This window comes from Zingiber officinale, chromosome 7B (assembly GCF_018446385.1).
Source record: "Zingiber officinale cultivar Zhangliang chromosome 7B, Zo_v1.1, whole genome shotgun sequence".
In the NCBI taxonomy this organism is placed as follows: domain Eukaryota; kingdom Viridiplantae; phylum Streptophyta; class Magnoliopsida; order Zingiberales; family Zingiberaceae; genus Zingiber; species Zingiber officinale.
This window is the reverse complement of record NC_055999.1, coordinates 95,653,260-95,676,724: the sequence shown is the minus strand read 5'-3', so window position 1 is coordinate 95,676,724 and position 23,465 is coordinate 95,653,260. Positions and strand designations below refer to the sequence as shown.

Sequence of the window (23,465 nt, the reverse complement as noted above, 5' to 3'; positions counted from 1 at the left end):
GAGTCAATCTGGGCTTTCTTTTTATCTTCTGGACTCCATCTTTCTAGATCGAGTGGTACTTTTGTTGTTTCATCTACAGGTGCCCGGTGCCCTCATCAGATGGTGAACCATTGTTCGATGTCCGTCTTCATGTAGACCTTCATCCTCTTCTTCCAATACTAAAAATTGTTTCTATTGAAGAGAGGAGGACGACTGGTGTTGAATCCCTCAAGATGGTCCATTGATCATTGAAATAGAAAACTAGAAGGAGGTACCAGGACTGGTCTTGGATTACTAATGCTTAAAAAAAATATCGACGACTTGAGTGGTGTTGCACCACTTCGAGTAAAAATTGAATGACAAATAGTTATCTAAAGAGGTAAATTTTACCAATTCAAATAAGATATGAAAAATTGAAAAAAATAGTTCCCCCAGCTTGATTGGTGGTTACACCAATTCAGAGAAGAACTTGGCTCTGATACCACTTGTTGAATTGAGATGCACATGAGAGGGGGGGGGGGTTGAATCACGTGATTTTCAAAAACTTTTTCTTTTCGTTTTGAAATCAAAGTATGCAACAGAAAAACATGAAAACAAAAAATATAAGTAAAAGAACAAGTTTAGTTTTACTTGGGTTGGAGCCTTCGACGACTCTTACTCCAAGATCCAGGTCCTGCGGACCTATCGACGGGTAATCCACTAAATACGTCTTTCAAAATAGACGAAAGAGGGGATCAAGTACAAAAAGAATCTGAAAAGTGTAACAGGCTACACTTTCCATTTGCAAAAATTAAGTACAAAACTTAAGTTTTGTTACCAAACACTTTTGTAGATAGTCTGCTTGAACTTGGTGTTTTGACAGCTTTTCAGCGGCAGTCGGATGTAGTAGAGTCATAGTAGGCCAGCAGCAGGAAGCTAGAGCAATCGAAAAGCCAATTGGACGCGTAAAAGCTCATATAGAAGTTGTTCTTGAATGCTTGGTCAAAATACCCTTTTAAAGAGTGTGGAAGGCGTCTTCTATAGGCTTAAAGGCGCCTTCCATAGGCAGAAATCTATCCCAAATTCATTGCTCCTTATCACTGATGAGCTTTGAATTTTATCCATTGGAAGGCGCCTTCCATAGCACCGAAGACGCCTTCCATGAACAACACTGAAGACGCCTTCTAATGCTTGAAGGCGCCTCAAGTGCTGTTTACCCGAGGCCTTTTTGCTCTTTTTGCCTTGCAAGTTATGTTAGTCCAACACGATAATATCTAACATGCAAAACAAAGTTAGCACAATAATAATATAATTAATTTATGACTTAGACCCTATCCTCCAGACCAAGATCTAGTCAAGGTCTCGATTTAGGTTTCTAAAATGGACCTAAATTGGGCTAACGTCTACTGTCCCCTCAACTAGAATGTGTCCTCACTTAGTCACTCTCCTCCAGTGACTTACCTTCACTTACCGTGTGTCAAGTTACCTCCTTGATGTTAATCTGACCCACCAGGTCTTCTTACTAGAATGGCACATCCAGATTTCCTCTCATTGGGAATCAAATATCCCGATCTCCTCCTAGAATTGTACATTTAGACTTCATCCTACCAGAATCCTACATCTAGACTTTGTTGTCTGGTGTCAGGTCCTCTTGACCCGTCAGGTTAGTCAACCTTGCACACTCAATAAATGTATTAGATCACGATAGTGTTGGAACCCCATGGGTATTTTGGTGTGATCAATAAGTTAAGTTAGGTCCTGTGTGTTTCTAACCTTGTGTCTAAGTGTGCAGGAGCTTAGGAGCACAGGTACTCGAGCGGAAGACGCAGCTAGCGAAAAGGACGGCAGTCTGAGGGACGAAGTGCTACGGAAGAGTACACCGGCGGATGAGAAGGAAGCGTGCGGTGGTTCCGAGGGACAAAAGCCAGAGCGGAAGATTGCTCAGGGAGCAAGAGACGCAGCAAGCGAGAAGGACGACACGAGGTGCGTCCGAGGGACGAAGACTGCGGATGAGTACGCCGACGGACGAGAAGGAAACACGCGGCGATTCTGAGGGACGAGAAGTCGGAGGGAAGCCCGCTCGAGAAGACCAGATGTTGGGTTCGGGTGAGCCCTTTTCCGGATGGAAGAGATCACCCAAGCGAGCGGATCCGGAGGAGAAGAACCAGACCGAGGCGGGACTGAACCAGAGAAGAGGTCCCGGACGAAAAAGTCAACATCTGTTGACTTTGGGCTCCGGGGCGCCCGGAACCCTTCCGGGCGCCCGGACCTTGATTTTGACCAGGATCACGATTTACGCGATCTGAACGTTAGGGGATAAAGTTTTATTCCCCCAGGGCGCCCGAAACCCTTCCAGGCGCCCCGACCAAGGCTATAAATATAGCCTTGGTCCAGAAGTTTTTCATCAGTTCAGAAATTATAACAACACTTGTGTGCTTCCACTGCTTCGATTAACTTCTTTCTTTTTGTGCCTACACTGCTGTAAACGAGGCTTCGCCGCCTGAAGGAGTTCTTAGTGCAACCATCTTCCTTGGATTAACAACCTCCCCGGTTGTAACCAAGTCAAATCCGGTGCCTCGTTTTTATGCTTTATTTTCTGCTTAATCTATTTTTCAAGTGTTAGCTTAATCGTTCGAGAAAGGGTTGTGTTTTATTCAGGGCTATTCAACCCTCCCCCCTTCTAGCTGGCCCAACGGTCCTACAAGTGGTATCAGAGCAAAGGCGCTTCAGGAGGACTAACCGCCGAACGAAGCAACGAGATGGCCGGACCAAGCATCCACCCGCCGAAATACGAAGGGGACTTTGCTACCTTGAAAAAACTAATGCAGGTATTTTTTACAACGGATATTGAATTAATTTTAACAATGAAACTTGGCTTTGAAGCTCCAGAGGACAAGGAAATAAATCTATGGACAAAAAGGGAGCAGGCTGACTTCATGGCGAACGGCAAAGCAGAATACCATCTGCTGAGCGTTCTTCCGCCTCAAGAAGTCAACAGGATCAGTAAATATAACTCTGCAAAGGAACTTTGGGAGAAGTTCCTCGAGCTGCATGAAGGTACATCTGAAGCTAAGCTCGCTAGATGAGATCTGCTTCGCAATCAGCTCACCAGCCTGCGACTTGGGGAAGACGAGACAGTCGCACATCTGCACTCCAGAATAAAAGAAATCATCACCGGACTCACGAATCTCGGAGAAAAGGTAAGTAACTGAGATTCGCTCAGGCACGCGTTAAATTCATTTCCAAGAAATTCAAAATGGGCATCACTAGTAGATGCTTTTTACATTTCGAAGGACTTAGAAAAAATTTCATTAGAAGAATTTTTTTCAACATTTGAAGTGCATGAGTCAAGATGTGCAGGAATGAAGGAGCCTAAGAACAACGTCGCCCTCAAAGCTTCGAGAGACGAACCTGAGTCGGAATCTTCTCTCGATGACGAGGAAATGGTAATGATGGTAAGAAGATTCAAGAAACTTTGTAAATCTAGATCTACTAACCATCCGCAGGGGAAGAAGAAAAGGACGATTGGTTGCTATCACTGTGACGAAGAAGGGCACGTCAAGGACAACTGCCCCAAGCTGAAGAACAAAGACAAGGAGAAGGGTAAGAAGCCTATCCAGAAACAAAAGGCCCTGAAGGCGATGTGGGACGATACGTCGTCCGAATCGAAAGTCGAAGCATTCTCCGGATTCGCACTGATGGCGAGTCATCAAGACGACGACTGCGATTCAAGCTCTTCCGAAATGAGCATCGAGAGCATCGATGAAGGGGGAGACGCGTCGGAAGAAAGCAGCAGCTCAGGGGGAGAAACGGACAACGAGATTGACAAGGTAAGTCAGGTACGATCTCTTCCTCCCGATAAAATGTTTAAGTTCGTTAAACTTTTAACAAAAGATTGCTACAAATTAGAAAGTAAAAATAAAATTTTAAAAGTAATTCTAGCTAAGTCTTGTCCCTTAGAAGAATTAGATAAATTAAAACTAGCAAATGAAAAATTGAAACTTGAAAATGATGATTTGAAAATTAAAGTAGATAACTTGAAAAATTATGCATGTTCATCTAAAACCAATTTTAGAAGATTTAATAATTTAAATTGGTACTTTAAATATCACCCGGGACAAATTAAGAACATTTCAAGTAATTTAAATTGGTACTTTAAATATCACCCGGGACAAATTAAGAACATTTCAAGAAAATATGTTCGTAAAATTTTTTTGGTTAATCCAGTAGGCTGGAACCTATATTGGATTCCGAAGTCATGCTTAAATTAATTTTAAAATTAAAATTAGCGCTTTAAGTGAGAAAATTAAACAAAGAATTTCTTTATGAGGCTTTGTCAAGGAAGTGGTTGTTGCTCCAATAACCAAGAAGGCCTAGTGCCTCGCCACGACCTGTAAGCCAAAATATTGAAATAAATGTTTAATTAACTTACTAATAAAGCATTAATGGAAGAATTAATTAATGCTTTAAAAAAGTTATTCAAAATATTTTTTTCAATTTAGAAATTTACTTACTTAAAATTTTTTAAGTTGACTAAGTCATTTTTTTTACTTAGAAAATTTTTTCTTAAAAATTCTCAAATGATTAAGTTAGAAAATTTTCTTTAAAAAATAATCTTTACTTAGAAATTATTTTAAATGTTTTTCTTAAGTTAAAAGATTTTCTAAAATTAGAAATTTATGCTCAAATTACTTAGAAATTTAAAAACAAATTGCCTAAGTCAGATTTTCAAAACTTTACTTAGAATTGTTTTTAACTTAGAATTTATTTTAAATATTTTTTTTTCAAATTTACTAAATTTTTAACCCTTAGATTGTTTTTCTTGGAACCCCATTTTTTTTGTGATCAAAGGGGGAGAAGGGAAAGTATAAGTCTAGGGGAAGGTAGATAGATTTAATTTTTTTTCTATCTTTTTGTACTTAAATTGCAAATTAAGTTAATTTACTTAATTTTATTTAATGTCTATTTTAACCCTAGCTTAACTTGGGTTGATCGCACCAAAAACGGGGAGATTGTTGGAACCCTATGGGTGTTTTGGTGTGATCAACAAGTTAAGTTAGGTCCTGTGTGTTTCTAACCTTGTGTCTAAGTGTGCAAGAGCTTAGGAGCACAAGTACTCGAGCGAAAGACGCAGCTAGCGAAAAGGACGACAGTCCGAGGGATGAAGTGCTGCGGAAGAGTACACCGGCGGACGAGAAGGAAGCGTGCGGTGGTTCCAAGAGACGAAAGCTGGAGTAGAAGATTGCTCGAGGAGCAAGAGACGCAATTAGCGAGAAGGACTGCACACGGTGCGTCCGAGGGACGAAGACTACAGATGAGTACGTCGGCGGACAAGAAGGAAACACGCGGTGATTCCGAGGGACGAGAAGCCGGAGGGAAGCCCGCTCGAGAAGACCGGAAGTTGGGTTCGGGTGAGCCCTTTTCCGGATGGCAGAGATCACCCAAGCGAGCGGATCCGGAGGAGAAGAACCGGACCGAGGCAGGACTGAACCAGAGAAGAGGTCCCGGATGAAAAAGTCAACATCTGTTGACTTTGGGCTCCGGGGCGCCCAGAACCTTTCCGAGTGCCCGGACTTTGATTTTGACCAGGATCGCGATTTACGTTATCTAAACGTTGGGAGATAAAGTTTTATCCCCCCAGGGTGCCCGGAAGGGTGAACGTTGGGGGATAAAATTTTATCCCCCCCAGGGCGCCGGAACCCTTCCAGGTGCCCCAACCAAGGCTATAAATATAGCCTTGGTCCAGAAGCTTTTCATCAGTTCAGAAATTGTAACAACACTTGTGTGCTTCCACTGCTTTGATTAGTTTATTTCTTTTTGTGCCTACACTGCTGTAAACGAGGCTTCTCCGCCTGAAGGAGTTCTTAGTGCAACCATCTTCCTTGGATTAACAACCTCCCCGGTTGTAACCAAGTCAAATCCGGTGCCTCGTTTTTATGCTTTATTTTCTGCTTGATCTATTTTTCAAGTGTTAGCTTAATCGTTCGAGAAAGGGTTGTGTTTTATTCAGGGCTATTCAACCCCCCCTTTTAGCCGGCCCAACGGTCCTACAGATAGCACCTAAGTTAATTCACTTATCATTCATCAAAACCTAAGTTAGACTATTAGTGCAAATTGTACCAACATAAACAACAAGATCCTTTCCATAAGATACATGCGAATGAAACCATATACTAGTTGTGACGAGAGTTATACCTTTGTTGCGTAAACATGAACTCCCGACAATAACTTTGTCCTCGATGGATCTTAGCACAATCAAGTGGCCACCCCTCTACTATATCCACAAGAACACGTTCCATCCATCTCATGAACTCACAATTTGGAGAAGAGCCAACTTTGTGGTGCTGACCACTTAGAAGGTTTGGTTAAAGAGGAAGAAGACGGAAAAAGATAAAAAGATCAAGAGTCTCTCATAAACAATGAGCTCAAAAAGCCTTTTATATTCTTCAAGGAATACCAAGAGTCTCAAGAAATACCAAGAGTCTTTGCCTTTTGGCCTTCTTCTAATAATGATACCAATTAATCTCTATTAATTTACATTATCCTCTTAATAGGTTGAGTTTTAGTATATATTAGATTAACAATTAACTCAATAAAATATTAACCGAATAAGCTTAATCATCGCATAATTGGCTCTTAGGGCTAATACTAATGCAACCATGGTTCTAAGACTCACGCAAGAAGTTATGATCGCATGCCAAGTGGTATGGGCATTGGTGCTGATCTTGCAAAAGTAGCACCATGTTGGTGTTGCATGCTCATATAAAAATAGCACCACGTTGGTGCTACTCTTTCAAAAGCAACACCAACATGGCCTTAGCTTTTAATCTCCAACCTTGGTGCTAGTTTCCTAAGATCAGCACCAACGTGGTGTTGCTCTTCTTATACCAACACCATAATATACATAAAGATTTAAATCATTTGGAATAATGGTAGGAAGGTCTAAGAAGAGTAAAGGAGGGCATATTCAGACTCATGTGATCTATATGAACCCATAAGACTTGAACTGATTCTTAGTACAGTCCTCTAGTCCATTAATGAGTTTTGATCGAAACTTATTGATTGACCTCAGGGTTTTAGATTTCAGAAATTTTGATATGGGATGGAAAGGATGACTACATATAATGTATATATGCCCTTCAACCATGGTTTTGAGACTCACACAAGAAGTTATGATGGCGTGCCAAGTGGCACGGATGTTGGTGTTGATCTTACAAAAGCAACACCACATTAGTGATGCTCTTGCAAAAGCAGTACTAATATGGCCTTGGCTTCCGATCACAAGCTTGGTGCTAGTTTCCTAAGATCAGCGCCAACGTGGTGCTGATCTTCTCAGACCAGCACCATAATGTACATAAAATTTCAAATCATTTGGAATAATACTAGGAAGGTCTAACCAAGGTATAGGAGAGCATATTTAGACTCTTGTGATCCATATGAACTCAAAGGATTTGAAATGAGTCCGATCAGAGTCCTCTAAATCCATCAATAGATTTTGACCCAAACTCATTGATTAATCTAGGGGCCTTGAATTTTTTTAAATTTTAGTATGGGATGGAAGGGGTGAGTGTATAAAATGTATATATGCCCTCCAACCATCGTTCTGAGACTCACACAAAGAATTATGGTCGTGTGCCGAGTGGCATGGATATTAGTACTAATCTTGTAAAAGCAACACCACGTTGGTGTTGGTCTTAAAAAAGCAACACCAACATGGCTTTGTCTTCCGATCACTAAGCTTGGTGCTGGTTTCTGAAGATCAGCACCAACGTGGTGTTGATCTTCTCAGGCCAACACCACAATGTACGTAAAAATTCAAATTGTTTGGAACAATACTAGGAAGGTCTAAGAAGAGTAAATGAGGGCATATTCCGACTTTTGTGATCCCTATAAACCTATAGGACTTAAAATGAGTCCGATCAGAGTCCTCTAGGTCCATCAATAGATTTTAACCGAAACCTATTGATTAACTTAGGGGCCTTGGATTTTTGATATTTTGGTATGGGATGGAAGGGGTGGGTGTATAGAATGTATATATGCCCTCCAACCATGGTTTTGAGACTCACACAAAAATCTATGTCTATGTGTCAAGTGGCACGGATGTTGGTGCTGCTTGCAAAACCAACACTACATTGGTGCTAGTTTTTCGAAACCAGCAACAACGTTGCCTCTTGGTTCTTCAAACTCAATATCCTGTTTCAATTTCTAAGATCACATTTTATGAAAGACAACATCAATGCCTTCTAGCTAATGATATCATTTCATTGTCAATATTAATAGAATTCACATGTAGAACTGAGTTGTATAAAAAAATTATAAACTTTTGTTAAAAATATGATAGATATAAATATCATCTAAGAATTAAAATTTTTATTTTTACAAATTCCAGTTAACATGAGGAAAATTGTTTACACGTAGGCCAAATAAATCAAATGTGATGTCTCACACAGTTATAGATTAAGGAAGGACTCCTAATCCCAATATTAAGGGAACTTCAACTTGGTTGGGGTATGGGATATGTCTAGTCCTCGTATATAAATTTGTGTGTAATACAAATCAGGGGGTGTTTGGTTTAGGGGAATAGGAGTGGGGAATGGGAATGAGAATCATTGATTGCCATTGTTAATGTTTGGATTATAGGAATAGGAATGCAAATAAGGGAATCAATCCTTGAAATTGGGTAATAACTCATTCCTATGTACCTCCCCTTCAATGAGCCATTACCCTATTTTCATCAATCAAAATATTTTCTTATTTCAAAAATACTCTTGACCTAAAACTAAAATTTTCTCCCTTAATACCAAATATCAAAATATATTTATTTATTTTTTCTTTCATATCACTTCTCTCTCCTTGTTCTCTCTCATCATATTTTCTCTCTCATCATTTCATCACACACTTTCTCTCTCCTTAATCTCTCCTATCACACTCTCTTTCCTCTTTTTTTTTCATTACACTTTCTCTCTCCTCAATCTCTTCCATCGCACTCTCTTCCTTCTTTTTCTCTCATCATACTTTCTCTTTCATCATACTTTCTCTCTCCTCAATCTCTCCCATCACACTATCTTTTCTCTTTTTTTCTTATCACACTTTCACTCTCATCACACTTTCTCTCTCCTCAATCTCTCTTGTCACACTCCCTCTTTTTTTCCTCAACACACTTTCTCTCTCATCATACTTTCTCTCTCCTCGATCTCTCCCATCACACTCACTGCTCTCTTTTTTTCCTCATCACACTTTCTCTCTCCTCATTCTCTCTCATCACACTCTCTCCCCTCATTTTGCTCATTACATTTTCTCTCTCTTCATCCTCTCCCATCATACTTTCTCTCACATCATATTTTCTCTCTCATCTTCTCTCATCATGATCTCTCCAATCACACTCTCTTTTCTCATTTTCTCTCATCACACTTTCTCTCTCTTCATTCTTTCTTATCACACTTTCTCTCTCATCAGACTTTCTCCCTCATCCTTCTCTTTCATCATATTTTTCTCTCACATTCATCTTTCTCTCACATCTAATTTTTTCTCTTATTTTCCTTTAAGGGTAAAAAGGAAAATTTTGATTTATTCTGATAGAAAATATGCAACTAATCAAACATTACTTTTAAGAGTGATATTCATGCTCATACCCATTCTCATTCAACAATACAATGATTCTCATTTCGATTCCTATTCTTAGGAAAGAACCAAACACCCCCTCAATGTAAGTAAATTGTAATAACCATAAAATAATTCATGGTTTATACAGAATGATTTTTCAAATTCATTCTTCATATTAGAATTAATTTTTAAAGTCTATATCCTTTGTGAGCCTATAAATATTTGCATTCGGATACATTAAAATAGAATTCTAAAAGGCTTAAACCAATCAACTTCTTAACTAGTAAAAGACCTAGTTTTCTATATGTAATCATAAAAAATAACAATGTTCTATTTTTACATGAACATAATAAGTTAGTAATCCTATCTAATTTAAATCCAGATTCAAGATATATAGCATATAGGAAAATCATCATAGATTTATTTTGTGAAATATAACTAGCAATAACTTGTAACTATTAAATGGAATGTAAAATAGTTTAAATATAGGGTTGAAACCTAACAATGTCACTAGCGGACAAGATATAACAACAAGCAACTATAGATCCTCATTCTCATCAGCATTCCAATTCTTTACAAGATATGAACTCCAATTCATCTAGATAAAAATTCAAAGTATAACAAAGATATATATAATTTAGTTAATGAAACCTTTAACAAGTAAGCATACTGAAGAATATAAATAATAAAGATGATGTTGTAAAAACTAGTACCAATATGTAGTCAATGGATTTTTTGAAAACCAGAACCAATGTTCGTGTTGATTTTTGAAAATCAATACAAACGTTGGTGCTGATTTACAAAACCAGCACCAATATGTCGTCAATAGATTTTTAAAAATTAGCACTAATATTAGTGCTAATTTTTGAAAACTAACACTAATATTGTAATTTTTGAAAATCGGTTCATGTTCTTTAAAATCAAGTACTAAAATGTTCTTACAGTGAATTTAAATAGTTGGTTATTAGAATGTACAATGGGCAAAAGACAAATACTCAATATGCCTTCGTAATATTTTTTTTGTATCATTCTGAAACATGAGTAGAAAAATGAGAGGGAGATGAATAGTATAGATGTAAGTGAAAATTCTAACTCACTTGGTGTGAGCTGAGAGTTGAACAAGATGACTTATATTTAGGGTTGAAAGTGGATGAACAAGACAGACAATTTAGGGCTTTTGTTTTAGGAAAGAGAGGGGTATATATATTTTCATTTGCACAAGCATACGATCGAGTAAGTTTATTTACAGAGTAGACAATTAATGTTAGTTAATCTGCTTGCATGTTTGCCGGCTAATTTGATCAATAGGACGGCACGACGCCGTAATCATTGTCGGCCATGAGCGCCGTCATCGACTCCTCCGCTGACGAGTAGATGCCATCCACCTCCGCCGCTGTCCGCTTAATGAATCGTCCCTTCACTCTCGGCCGCGCCTCCGCGTATGCCTTCCTCGACGCGTACCGTATCGTCTTCTCAAACCGCCGGGTCTTTCTCTTCTCCCGGTACCGTGTCAGTATCACCTCCCGCTCCGCCCGCGCGGCTGCCGGATCCCAGTTATTCCACGATGTCGCGGCCATCGCCTGCGACATGTCTGGAACCACTGCCGCCTCCGACGACTCCTGCACCATGAATAACTAATTAATAAATCTCAGTGGATCTTTTTGACTGATGAAACAACTGGAGTTGATTCGAAATAGTTAAATTTACGCTGTGGCAAAAGGAAAGATCGGGTTCGAGTTTTAATCCGGTCGCATTGAGATCCAAATTCCAACCGCTGCCGCCGCCGCCGGGAAAGAGGAGACACGCGGATGGATTTGCTTCTTCGTCGACAGCCTTCGGCTCGTCGGCGTAGTCGAGGTCTAGATAGGCGTCGGCGTCGGAGAAGAAGAACCGCGGCACAGCCGACTCCTGCTGGAGGAGAGAGTAGCCGGAGTCACCATCCTCCTGGAGGGAAGCATTGGTGGCGGCGGGGGGGCCAACGAACGTGGGTAGGGGAACGCGGTGGTGGCGGCGGGCAAGCGGGTTGGCGGAATGTATGTCGACGTCGCAGGTGGCGCAGAGGGCGGCCGCGTCTGCCTTGCACGCGACGGCGGCCGGGGCGCGCTCGCACACCTCACAAAGCCGCGTGCGTTCGTGGCGGGAAGCGAGGCCGTTGGCGCCGTGCACGCGACCGTCGCAGGCCCCGCAGAGGAACGCAGCGTCAGCGCGGCAGTGTAACACGGCTGGCGAGGCGCCGCAGAAGTCGCAGAACTTCGCCGCCGGGCCTCCTCCTTCGCCCACTACCTTCTTCACCCCTTCACCACAGCTCGCCATCGCAACTTCCCTACTTCCTTCTCCTACTTCTGACGCCGCTCATTTTTAGATTGCGTTTGGCTTATATTCTGGATCATCCTAAATCGCTATTGGTCGAAACTCTATCCACTTCGGGGATAATGACAAATAAGAAGGAGACACGTGGTAAATACGGCGCCTTTAATTTTGCAAAATCATTTAAGTGGAGAAGAATGAAATTTCAGGTCCTGATTTTTTGTTGTTTCTTAAACCGTCAAACAAAGGATAGAGTTTTGAACAAAAGCATTGTTGTCTCGAAAGTTACTTTTGTTATTCTGATCTTATCTTTTAAAAAGCTAACAAACAAGGAAGTGTTTTAAAAACTCGCTCTAGATTATTCAGTTCAATCAGTTGGATCACGCTTTAGCTCCTAAAGTTCTAGGATAATTTACTAAATGACATAAGTTGAATATGGAATTTACCAAAAGGTATATTATAATTTTCTATTTACCATAGGGCATAGTCAAACGTATGAAATTTCTTTTCTACCCCTCTCGTCAACCTCTCCATTCTCCACCTCATTTTCCAAAACATCCGATTCATATTTTTATTTGAAAATCATTTATATGATTAGAATGCACGTAGTCTCACCTTCTCTCTCAGTCCATACCTTCTTCCTTCTTTTATAAACATGAAATCATCATGAACCTCCTCCGATTACCAAAACTCGCAATTTGGCAAGATTGCAAAAGAGTAATTAGAGTGGGATATTTCGTAAGGGTTTCAAGATGCAACTTCAAAGAACAACAACATTCAAGAACAACGTCGAATTGAAGAACATCGCCATTGAAGGATAAATTTCAAACAAGAGTGAAATTAGTAGAAGAAGACAGATAAAGATTTAATAATATACGTATCAATTTGCTACTGTAAAATTGGTTTGTAGTATAAAAAAAATAGTGTACACTTTTGTAGCAAAAGGTAATTATAAAAATCATATTTATGGTGTCAATAGATGTTTGGGGAAGAATTATAGAACAACACCTGCAATATGGTGTCATCCATTACTTAATCGGTTTACGAGGTGCTCCACTGTGATACTAGATTTCATCTAGATCTTGTTCATCCACATTCCGTTGATATGGTAGGTATCAACACGTTGACCTAGACATGTTTAATTGCACTAATTTAAAGTCTTATGAGTTTCTGGTGATGCAAGGACTCAAATGATGTTATCCATTACTTATTTAAAGCTTTTCAGAGGTGGTCTAACATTATGATAAATTTCAGTATAAATATGCGTCTGATATAGGATCCTATGAAACACACTTTAATCCTTAGTTACAACTTTGGTTTTACACCATATATACCTTTTCCTCGCTTAAGGAAGCGGTCGCACTTTTGCAAAAATACAAAAACCCTAGGTCCATCAGTGGGATTCTGTTAAAATTACTGATAAATTATGAAAATCTAGTATGTACACCATATCTATTATTACTTGCTTTTTGAATTATATCACCACTTGATTATGTAGTTGTAATTTTTCTAAATTAGTTTGTAATTTAATTTTCAAGGACGATCATATTCCTAAAAAAATTTTATTTGAGATATGGAATACACTTGATACAAATTCTATCGTGGGACATGGAACTAATGTAGTAGAATTATCCAGAACTAATATTCCATATATCGTCTTCTGAGTATAGCGGTGTGCATAACATAAATAGAAATACAAGAAATTTGACATTTGATCTAAATGAAAAAGAAAGTATCCTAGAAAATGAGGTTCTGAATCCTTTTACAACACTTGTTGAATACTCTGAGACTACTAGGAGTGAGAAGGAAGAACATTATATCCAAATTGCAAAGAAATTACAACACAATACAGATGTATAAGAATTCTTAGCTAATGATATCCAGATTGAACAATATGAATTTCTCCGAGAACAATACAGTGACTTAGAGGAGGAGTTCCCAATAGCCGATGATTCATATATTCTGAATTCTCAATTACTACAAAGCCTAAATGGAGAGGCAACAGATGAGTATGAATTTTTTTTATTGGATAGATTTTTCAGTCTCAACAAGAGTTCAAGAATGCACTTGTGAAATATGCCATGATTAAACATATGATATATAACCTAATTGACACCCAGACAAATAGAGTTAAAGTAGTCTGCTTTAATCAACCATGTACATGGAGAGTAGTTGCCCGGGGATATAGAGTTCATTGTTGTGAAATATATACAGAAACACCAATGTGGTTCAGTTAGGGAAAGTGTTGATCATCAAACATGCTCTTCCTCATTTGTAGCGTCATTTGTTGAATAGCAATTTGTTTCTAATGAACAGTACAAACCAAGTATGATTATATTAGATATAAAAGCTAGGTTTGGAGTGATCATATCATACAGAAAAGCTTACATAACTCAAGAGAAAGCGATGAAGAAGGTCATTGGAGATTATGACTAGGAATATAGAAATCTTCCACTATATCTATGTGAGTTAAGAGTTAGGGATCCTGAAACCTATGTGACACTACATAGGAATGGTAATGATTAGTTCCAGCACTATTTTTGAGGTTTTAGAGCTTGTCGAAAAGTATTCAGGTCTTATCTATACAAACTGATCAGAATTGATGCCACACATCTAAGAGGGAATTATCCGGGTGTGTTGTTGATGGCTACAACAATTGATGTTAATGACAATATCCTCCCAATAGTCTTTAGAATCGCTAAAGTTGAATGTGGGTCTACATGGGAGTGGTTTTGGATCATACAAAGAAATTCCTTGCTCTCAAGGCACAGTCAATAAGCATAGTATCAGATAGACATCACGACTTTATATCAATAGTTAGAAAAGTCTACACAACCACCCAACATGCTTTCTATTGCTACCACATGTTTTGTAATATGGTAACAAATTTTGACAATAGGTCAACTTTAGGCTTGTTTTGGGCAGCAACACGAGCAAACACAATACTCCAATATGATTTCATAATGCAGTCCATACTTGAAAAATATCCAGATGCCCATAAGTGGCTTCAGAACATTGGCCCTAAAAGATGTGCTAATGCACACTTTAGTGGGAGAAGGTATATAATGCTAACCACAAATTGTGTAGAAAGTTTAAATGCTTTGTTCAAGCATACATGTGAACTTCACATAAATAGGTTAATTAATAATACTATAAGAAAGGTAGCTTAATGGTTCTTTAACCTTAGGGAGGAAATCTCGAAATGGTATGTTGCTTTGACACCTCATGCTACCAAAAAAATGGATTCAATGAGAGAGAAAGCTAGACCATATAAAGTCCACCACTACTCTCAATTTGAAATGGAAGTAGAGACATGGGGTGATTCATTCATTGTTGATTTAGAAAGAAAATATTGTAACTACGGGGAGTTTCAAATTTCAAGATTGTCTTGGTCACATGCTATTACTGTCATCATTCACTGGAACATGGATATACTCCCATATTGTGAGCATTATTTTCCTTCACAAAATTAGAATGTGATATACATGGATCATATTTACCTTTGTCGAAGCAAGAAATTTTAGCCTATGGGCCAAACAATATTATAATTCTATGTTCTCGTAGCCTTATGTGGCCCGGTAGGTGAAAGAAGGCATAGATCAAGTCGAAACATAATGGGAAGGTAAAAATCAAATAGAACTACTATAAACAATTAGGTCATAATTGAAGGACTTATAGAATGTTGTCAAGCCCTAGTTCTTGACTTACTATATATATATGCAGGAATATTCTGCTTGATTTATATATTTTGTAAGTAGGAGGAGTGGATCTATATATTTTGTATGCAGTACATGTTAGTAATTTGAGCTGCAAAAATCGCTTTTTTGCGTTGCGGAAAACCTCGAACTTCGCCACGAGATCCATGCGAAGATAAAAATTTTACATATACATAGTTTTCTCCTAGATCTACATGATAGAGGTTATACCTTTGTAGCGAAGCCCTTCGCTTATCTCGCTCGTCCAAAAAAGTTGTCGGATCTCGTAGAGTGTCAAGTGAACACTCCTCTACACGTATCCACACGGACAATAGGTGGAGAAAAACCATTTAGAGTGTGCTAGCACTCTTGGGTGGTTCGACAATGGAGGCGAGGGAGAGAACTAGAAGAGAGGAAGAATGATGATGATGCCTTATGAAAAATAAGAGTAAAATTGGCTTAAGTATTTTTATCTAATGAAAATACTTAGTGCTGATTAACTTCATTAATGAGCCTTATTAATGAGTCTTAATGAGTATTTAATGAATATTCATTTTTCATTAAATGGCCATTTTGAAACTCTTTTTTTTTCTTCATAATTTGAATCGAAATTTGAATCTAATATTCAAATTGAATTCATAATTCAATGAATGTCACCATTTATCATTGAATTCAAAATTCAATGAATATCATCATTAAGTCTCACTTGAGTCTAACTCAAGTCTAGCCTCACTTGAGTCTAACTCAAGTCTAACTCAATCGAGTCTTACTCAATTAATCTAATTTGGATTACTCTTAATCCAATTTGGTCCATCACATGAACCTAATCCTCTTGGTCCATCATATGAACCTAATCTCCATCTAACTGTCCTTTGTGTGTGACCCTATAGGTTCTTGTAACGTTGGCAATGCTCCTAAACCCATTTAGAAGCATAAGCAATGAGCGGTATCTAGCAACACATCATTACTACCCAAGTTACAAGAATGTTGAGATCCAACATCACCTTTGTGACTACTAATTGTGACTCTCACAATATGTGACAATGTTCTTCTATCCTTAACATCTAGATTGATCAATTGAGGCATAGACCGTGTCATCCTCATCAATCTATATCTTGAACTCCAAGTAGAATCACTCTAATCAAATGAGCTCAATATTGACTCATTTGGGCATGACCATGCACTTAGTGGTCTCACTCTATCAAGAATAATGATGTCACTCCCGTCATATAGGAGGAATAGATCTCATCTACGTCACTCACATCCCTCCGCATAATTTGTTACATACTCAGTAATCGCCTTTATAGTCCACCCAGTTACGGGTGACGTTTGACGAAGTCAAAGTATGCAACTCCTTATGTAGGGAACCATGGTGACTTCAGCTCCAAGGACTAATAGTCATACTAATAGTCACATGAGAAAGTATATGACACTCATATAACGATTCATGATACTTTCTCATGGCGAGTCATTCAGTATACATTCTCCAATGCATACCCATGTGTCAACTTGATATCTCTATATCCATGACTTCTGAGATCAAGTCATCGAGTTGACCTACATGCTAGTCTCATCGCATTAACATTGTCCCTGAATGTTAATACTTGACTAGGAATGATTAAGAGTAGTGTTCTCTATATCATCTCACTATCAATTCAACCAATTGATTGATATAGATAAGAACCTTCTACTCAAGGACGTTATTATACTTATTTATTTGGCACCAATACAAGTAAGTTTAATAACCATAAAGAAATGTCTTTATAAGTATATAGGAATATGATACATTGAGTCTATACAACAATCATCATATGATTGGCTCGCTAGCAGTTATGACGGTACATCCATAGTGTTGCAAGAAAAATAGTTGTGCATAGTGATATTACTGTTATATCTTTGTATGCAGTATTTGTTGTTAAATATAGTGTTATCTATGACATGAGAAATGTAAACCAATCCCACCAAGGAAGAACTAATACTTCACACCATATCTTCATTCTGTAAACTAAAAACTCGCTAGCAGTTATGAATTTTAAGAAATTCAAATAGGGTCAGTCCTGTAAGTACTCTGTGGTAATTTTGATGTGATAAACCAAGTCAAGTCAGGTCTTGTTATGTTTTAATACCTGGTGTCTAAGTGTGTAGGAACTTAGGATCATAGAAGGTCGAGCGAAAGATGCAGCTATCGAGAAGGAGGGAACGAGATAGAGTCGACGGGCTCGGTGCGAGGTGCTATGGAAGAGTACGCTGGCGGATGAGAATGAAGCGCACAACATTTTCGAGCGATGAGAAGCCGGAGCAGAAGGTTGCTTGAGAAGGCCGGGCACTACAAAAAAATAAACCTTTAGAAGTGGTTTTAAGACACCTATAGCAACGGTTTTCACCCGTTGCTAAATCTATTGCACCGGTTCAAAACTGTTGCGGATGTTGGTGACGCTAAAGCCAACATATGCGGTAAAGCTGACCGGTGGTTCATGACTAAGAGCCAAATCTGATGGGTACCTATAGAAGCGATTAAGAACCGATCCTGATGGATACATATAGAAGCGGTTATTGACCGATCCTGATGCATACCTATAGAAAAGGTTAATGACCGATCCTGATGCATACCTATAGAAGTGATTAACGACTGATCCTGATGGATACCTATAGAAGCGATTAATGACCATCTCAATAGAATTTTCCAATCTAAAAAACTGCCCTTTAGAAGCGGTTATAACCAGTTCTAGAGGAAGAACGGTTAAAACCGCTGCTATTATTGAATTACTAATTTTACAAAAAAAAAAAAAAAATATTTTCTATTGTACCTGGAGAATTCCAAATCAAATGCTCAAATTAAATCAATTGACAATATTCATATTTCATTTAACAAACTTAATTTATTTCCATAACACATAAATATAAATTGGATTACCAAATCAACACATACAATTTGTATTTCATTTCAAAACATTCATAACATATAACATTTAACTCCACACTATAACACAAACACAATATTTTCTTCAATCTCCAAAATATATACAACCTTCAATAACAAGTTTTCTCCACCAAAAAAACATCAAAAGGCATGTGCTCCAAACGACAAAAGACATGTGCTCCAAACGACAAAAGGCATTTGCTTCAAGCGACAAAAGACATTTACTTCAACCTTCAATAGCAACCTTCAATAGAACCACCAAATTATATTCTATCAACATATTTCATTATATAATGAAAAAAATATTTAACCAAAGCTTGTACCAAATTAAAACATCAAAAGCTATGAAACTGTCAACTAGACAAGAAATGCTAAAGAAAACATCTAGATATCTATTTATTTTGTCAGCTATCTTCATGGCATCAACATAAAATCTTTTCAACAATGTGTGGCTTGTCTTTATTGTTCCCACTATAATGCAGGAAGGAACTTTTAGTAGACCTAGAAGAATGAGTTCTTCGAGCTCTATGTTTACAGGTTTTGGGCCAGGTATCACATTAACTTTCATTGAGAGCTTAAGCTCTAATTAACATAGTTTTATATACTTCTATAGGAAGAATTGTGTACAAAGTAAAAGCAATTGGCAACAGTATAATATATACTATATAGCATGTGCATATTACATTGGATTTTATTTCATGAATAAAAAAAACTAAAATCAGAGAGAAACAATTCACTGACAGATATACTGCTTCATCAAGTTTGTTAGCATAATCAATTTAAAATCAATTGCAGTTAAATTTTTTATTGATTACAGAAAATGTTGAATAATGAGAAATTAGATATTGGAACCTTCATTCGGTTGCTCAAATTGTTAAGAGAAGAATAATATGAGAAACCAACTAATTTTGTGAAAGTTTGAAAGCTGGTCTTTACAGTTGATGAATCGGTACATGTCTTCCGGGAATTCACTGCATCTCTAATAAAACTGAAAATCAACCTCACTTAATTTGCTTGATATGCCATTGAAAATATGATCTTAACAATGTTGATAACTGTTTGATAATTAGAATACAAAGTCATTGGCGGCCACGAACATGACAGACTGATTGCTTCTTAGTCTTCAATCTTCATGTGTTGATTTATCTTGCAAATTATTTTAGATAAATACATTCTAATTGAATCATCAGAAATTTATTTGGTACTATAGTCAGTCATATGTTTTTTTAATTTGGATAACAGTGCGTTGATATTCAACTTGGAATGGCAACAAGGCAACACTTGCTGTGAAACGACGCGATTATGAATTAACTTATTATATACTTTTCAATCAATAGGATTATTGAAATGTAAGATTCAGAGGAACAAGCATGCAAGAATAGTATAAAAAACTCATATGCCTAGGATTATGAATTAACTTATTTTAAACATCAATTTAAAAAAATAAAAAGTCAGAAATACTCTAATAAGAATAGTTGTAATTAAAAAACCAACCTCTCTAGTTATTATCTAATTCTGGTGATGGAAAGGATCTACACCTATCTTCTTCTGCAGGCGATGGAACTTGTTGTTTCATAATATTTGCAAACATAACTGTCATCTACAAAAATAAATAAATTTGCTATTAATGTATTTAACTATACAAATAATTTTAAATAATTATTTTTTTAATGAGAAATGTTATTACTTGTGCCGTAATAATTCGGGTCCACGAGAGCCCCCCAACACTTCCCGACATCATACTTAACATACTCGTGCAAAATTTTGGAACTAATCATTTTCTTACATTTGTTTTTTCATCAGCTCTATTTCCGTTTGTCGTTGTGCTTCTCGCAACTCCATATCTTTAATTTTCTCTCTCATTTCGTTAAATTTTTATATCAAATCTGAATTTAAGTGATAATCTTGCCAATACATTGAGATGTGTTTACATTGCTATGGGAAAACTTGGCTAGGCAGCGCACCAGCTCGTAAACATCGTACCCGACCAGAATGCTCAGGTCCAAAAACCTCACTATATAAAGAATATAATTAAAGTCGAATCACATGTAACAACTTTTATAAAAAATGAAATAAAATTTTAAGTAAATTGTTACCAAAATGCCTCCTCATGGACTTCTAATAGTTGTGTTCCTTCAGGTTTATCTTGGAGGAGACAATCTACTGCCTCTTTAATTAAATTCTAATAAGAAAATAATTTGTTACTATAAATAAAAAATATATAAAAGTTAACTTAAAAAGTAAAATATTATTACCTCAATTTGTATTGCCTCATCGTCAATAGCGGCATCTTCTTTCTTTCTACTTCTCCGACTCAATTGTTGTATTTCAATACAACTTGGTTTTCTACCATTCTCTTGAGACTAACAAGATAAGAAATCCACATTTTACACAAAATATTAATAGAATAAATTATTCTATATGTGCAACAACTTATATTGCTAATTTACACATTCCATCAAAAGCTAACTAATATACATTACATTGCTTGTAATCAATATTTAGAATCTCATAAAACCTTGGAACTTCAAGGATAAGAGCATTAAAGTGTAAAACAATAAATGGACAGTGAGAAACTAATTATAAAGAAGAAAAGAAATAATTTTGACTCTTACAAATTTATATTCCAATGACGGAATATTAGTGCGTCCCTATGCATGAGTCCCTTTCTTTTTGTTTGCATTTTCTCTATTGATTTTTGAAGTTTTCTGGCACAAAAATTTATAATGAAATTATAACATTTATAAACTTATGTCAAAAATAATTCATACTAGTAGTACCTCAGTAGACTTCCAATAGTTACATAAAACTTCCCAAGTTTGAGGTGTCAATCCATGAAGAATGGGTTGTATTGCAACAAGTTCTTCTAGTGGAGTATTTGAATCATAAGATGTAGCTTTCACTTCAGTCCTCCACCGTCTCCATGCGGCCCCCATCATTTGCATTATAACTCTTCTATGGTGATTGGGGATATAGAAACGTGCCTATAAACATAAAATGAAATATGTTCATGCTTTAAATTTAAAATTAAAGCTAAACTCTTGTAAACTTACGGTAACAAGTTTTCATGCATCATTCAAGCGATTTGTCCGTATTTTTCTCCAATCTAAAAAGTGTAGGGGTAACACAAGTCCATTCCGTGCAATAGTCCCAATAAAATTTGCAAGCGTCGGTTGTAAATCACCATAAGGTTGTCCCCTTTCATTGAATTCAACAACAAGAACATGATCGGGATGTAATGCATGAATATCTCTCATGATAGTCTTGTCACGTTTTCTTTGCTGACTTTGGGATAAGACATGACCTCATTTTCAACTGAAAAAAAATAATTTGCACTTAGTGTTGCAAAAATAATTTACTATTCATATCCAAAAATAATTTTCACCTTGCTCATTAACCTCCTCATTTTGTATCTCCAATGGTGAATGGGATGTTGTGTATTGTGATTCATTTTCATCATTAACTCCTCTATTACTTGATTCTTCTCTCCTAGATCGTCTTTGGCTATTTTGGATTAGCTTTCGCATTCTTTTATTTGCCATTTTTGAAAGTTACCTACATAACACAATATAGAAATATGAATGAACATCCATCATCAATATAGTCAAATAGATTACAGCTGGATCAATAGGGAGGTATAATGCATACAAAAGTTGATAATTGGAATTGTAATAGGCAAGTAAAAAGTTGGCCTTATTGTTTTTGATGTTCTCAAAAAAAAAATTCTGATTGTCTCTTGCAGGTGCTGGAAGGCCTCCTGCAGGTGCTCAAAAGAAGAAGTATACAAAATTGATAATTGGAATTGTAATAGGCAAGTAAAAAAGTTGGCTCAAAATTAATCAATATTCTTATTTAAGTTTGTGTTAGTTGTGAAAACCTTTTATTCAATGATTACTAATGGACAAAATATAAGTAGTGAATTCCCAAAATAGCTCAATCATATCCAGAATTTCTTATATTGGGTTCAATCACACACATGACACACATATGTAGTTTGTCCATTTTTTATAATCCTGATGAACATGGTAAACTGCAGGGACAATGGTTGGATTTATACTTGCATGTTTCATCTCAAGCTACCTTCTATGTTTTAGACAGCCAAACGAGAAAAAAGACCAAGTTATTCAAGACTTCATACTTCAATACGAGTCCACAACTCCGAAGAGATACACTTGCACTGAAATCAAAAGAATGACAAAGTCTTTCAGCGATAAGCTTGGGAATGGTGGTTATGGTTCTGTATTCAAGGGTTCACTCCAAGATGGCCGCTTGGTCGCTATTAAAATCCTAAGTGAAACTAATGGCAATGGAGAAGATTTCATCAATGAGGTAGGAAGCATCAGTAGAACTTCTCATGTCAACATTGTTACTCTTCTTGGATTTTGCTTGGAGAGATCAAAGAGGGCTCTGGTTTACGAGTTCATGTCGAATGGATCACTTGATAAGAATGACATTTGTCTTGCACTTGCTAACTGATCATTAGTAATCCTAACTTGTGTAGTGAGATTATAATAAAATCTGAAAATAAATGGCAATATACAACTAACCCACGTTGGAAATTGATAACTGAATGTTTGGTAATATCATCATAGAATACTTGAAGTTCAAGTGGGATGAGCCAATAAGACTTTGTTATTATAATAAGCTTGTAATTAACATAACTCACAATCTAGTATAACATGATTGAAATTAATACATCAAAATTGACAAACTCTTATCAAGGAAAAAATTAGAGAGAAAGTTGATTTTAGCCCTTATGTATCTACACATAGACAACTTATAGATGCAATTACTAAACACTTAAGTAGCTCAGTGTTTCAAAATATTATATCACAGTTGGAAATAATAAACGCCTATTCATCAATATAGAAATATCTGATCAAACATAAAGGTTAAAAACAAAAAAGTTACTGAACATCCATCATCACAATATAAACATGGAAACATTGGTTATTCAAAACAAGTGCATAGACTTAGCATTT

The 23,465-nt window shown here is 37.0% G+C and overlaps 2 protein-coding genes across 2 annotated transcripts; one reads left to right on the top strand and one right to left on the bottom strand.

The window, feature by feature from the left end:
- Positions 1-10,675: 10,675 nt before the first annotated feature.
- LOC122003944 (zinc finger protein CONSTANS-LIKE 3-like) lies at positions 10,676-11,905 on the bottom strand. Its single transcript, XM_042558906.1, has 2 exons — positions 11,269-11,905; positions 10,676-11,180 (listed from the first exon to the last, which is right to left on the bottom strand). Exons 1-2 carry the CDS (start codon positions 11,872-11,874, stop codon positions 10,863-10,865), a joined length of 924 nt encoding a protein of 307 aa, XP_042414840.1. The 5' UTR covers positions 11,875-11,905; the 3' UTR covers positions 10,676-10,862.
- Positions 11,906-22,123: 10,218 nt separating this feature from the next.
- On the top strand, positions 22,124-22,959 carry LOC122004566 (LEAF RUST 10 DISEASE-RESISTANCE LOCUS RECEPTOR-LIKE PROTEIN KINASE-like 2.2). The gene is made up of 3 exons (XM_042559431.1): positions 22,124-22,151; positions 22,226-22,294; positions 22,520-22,959. The coding sequence occupies exons 1-3, from the start codon at positions 22,124-22,126 to the stop codon at positions 22,957-22,959; spliced, it is 537 nt and encodes a 178-aa protein (XP_042415365.1).
- The last annotated feature ends 506 nt before the right edge of the window (positions 22,960-23,465 follow it).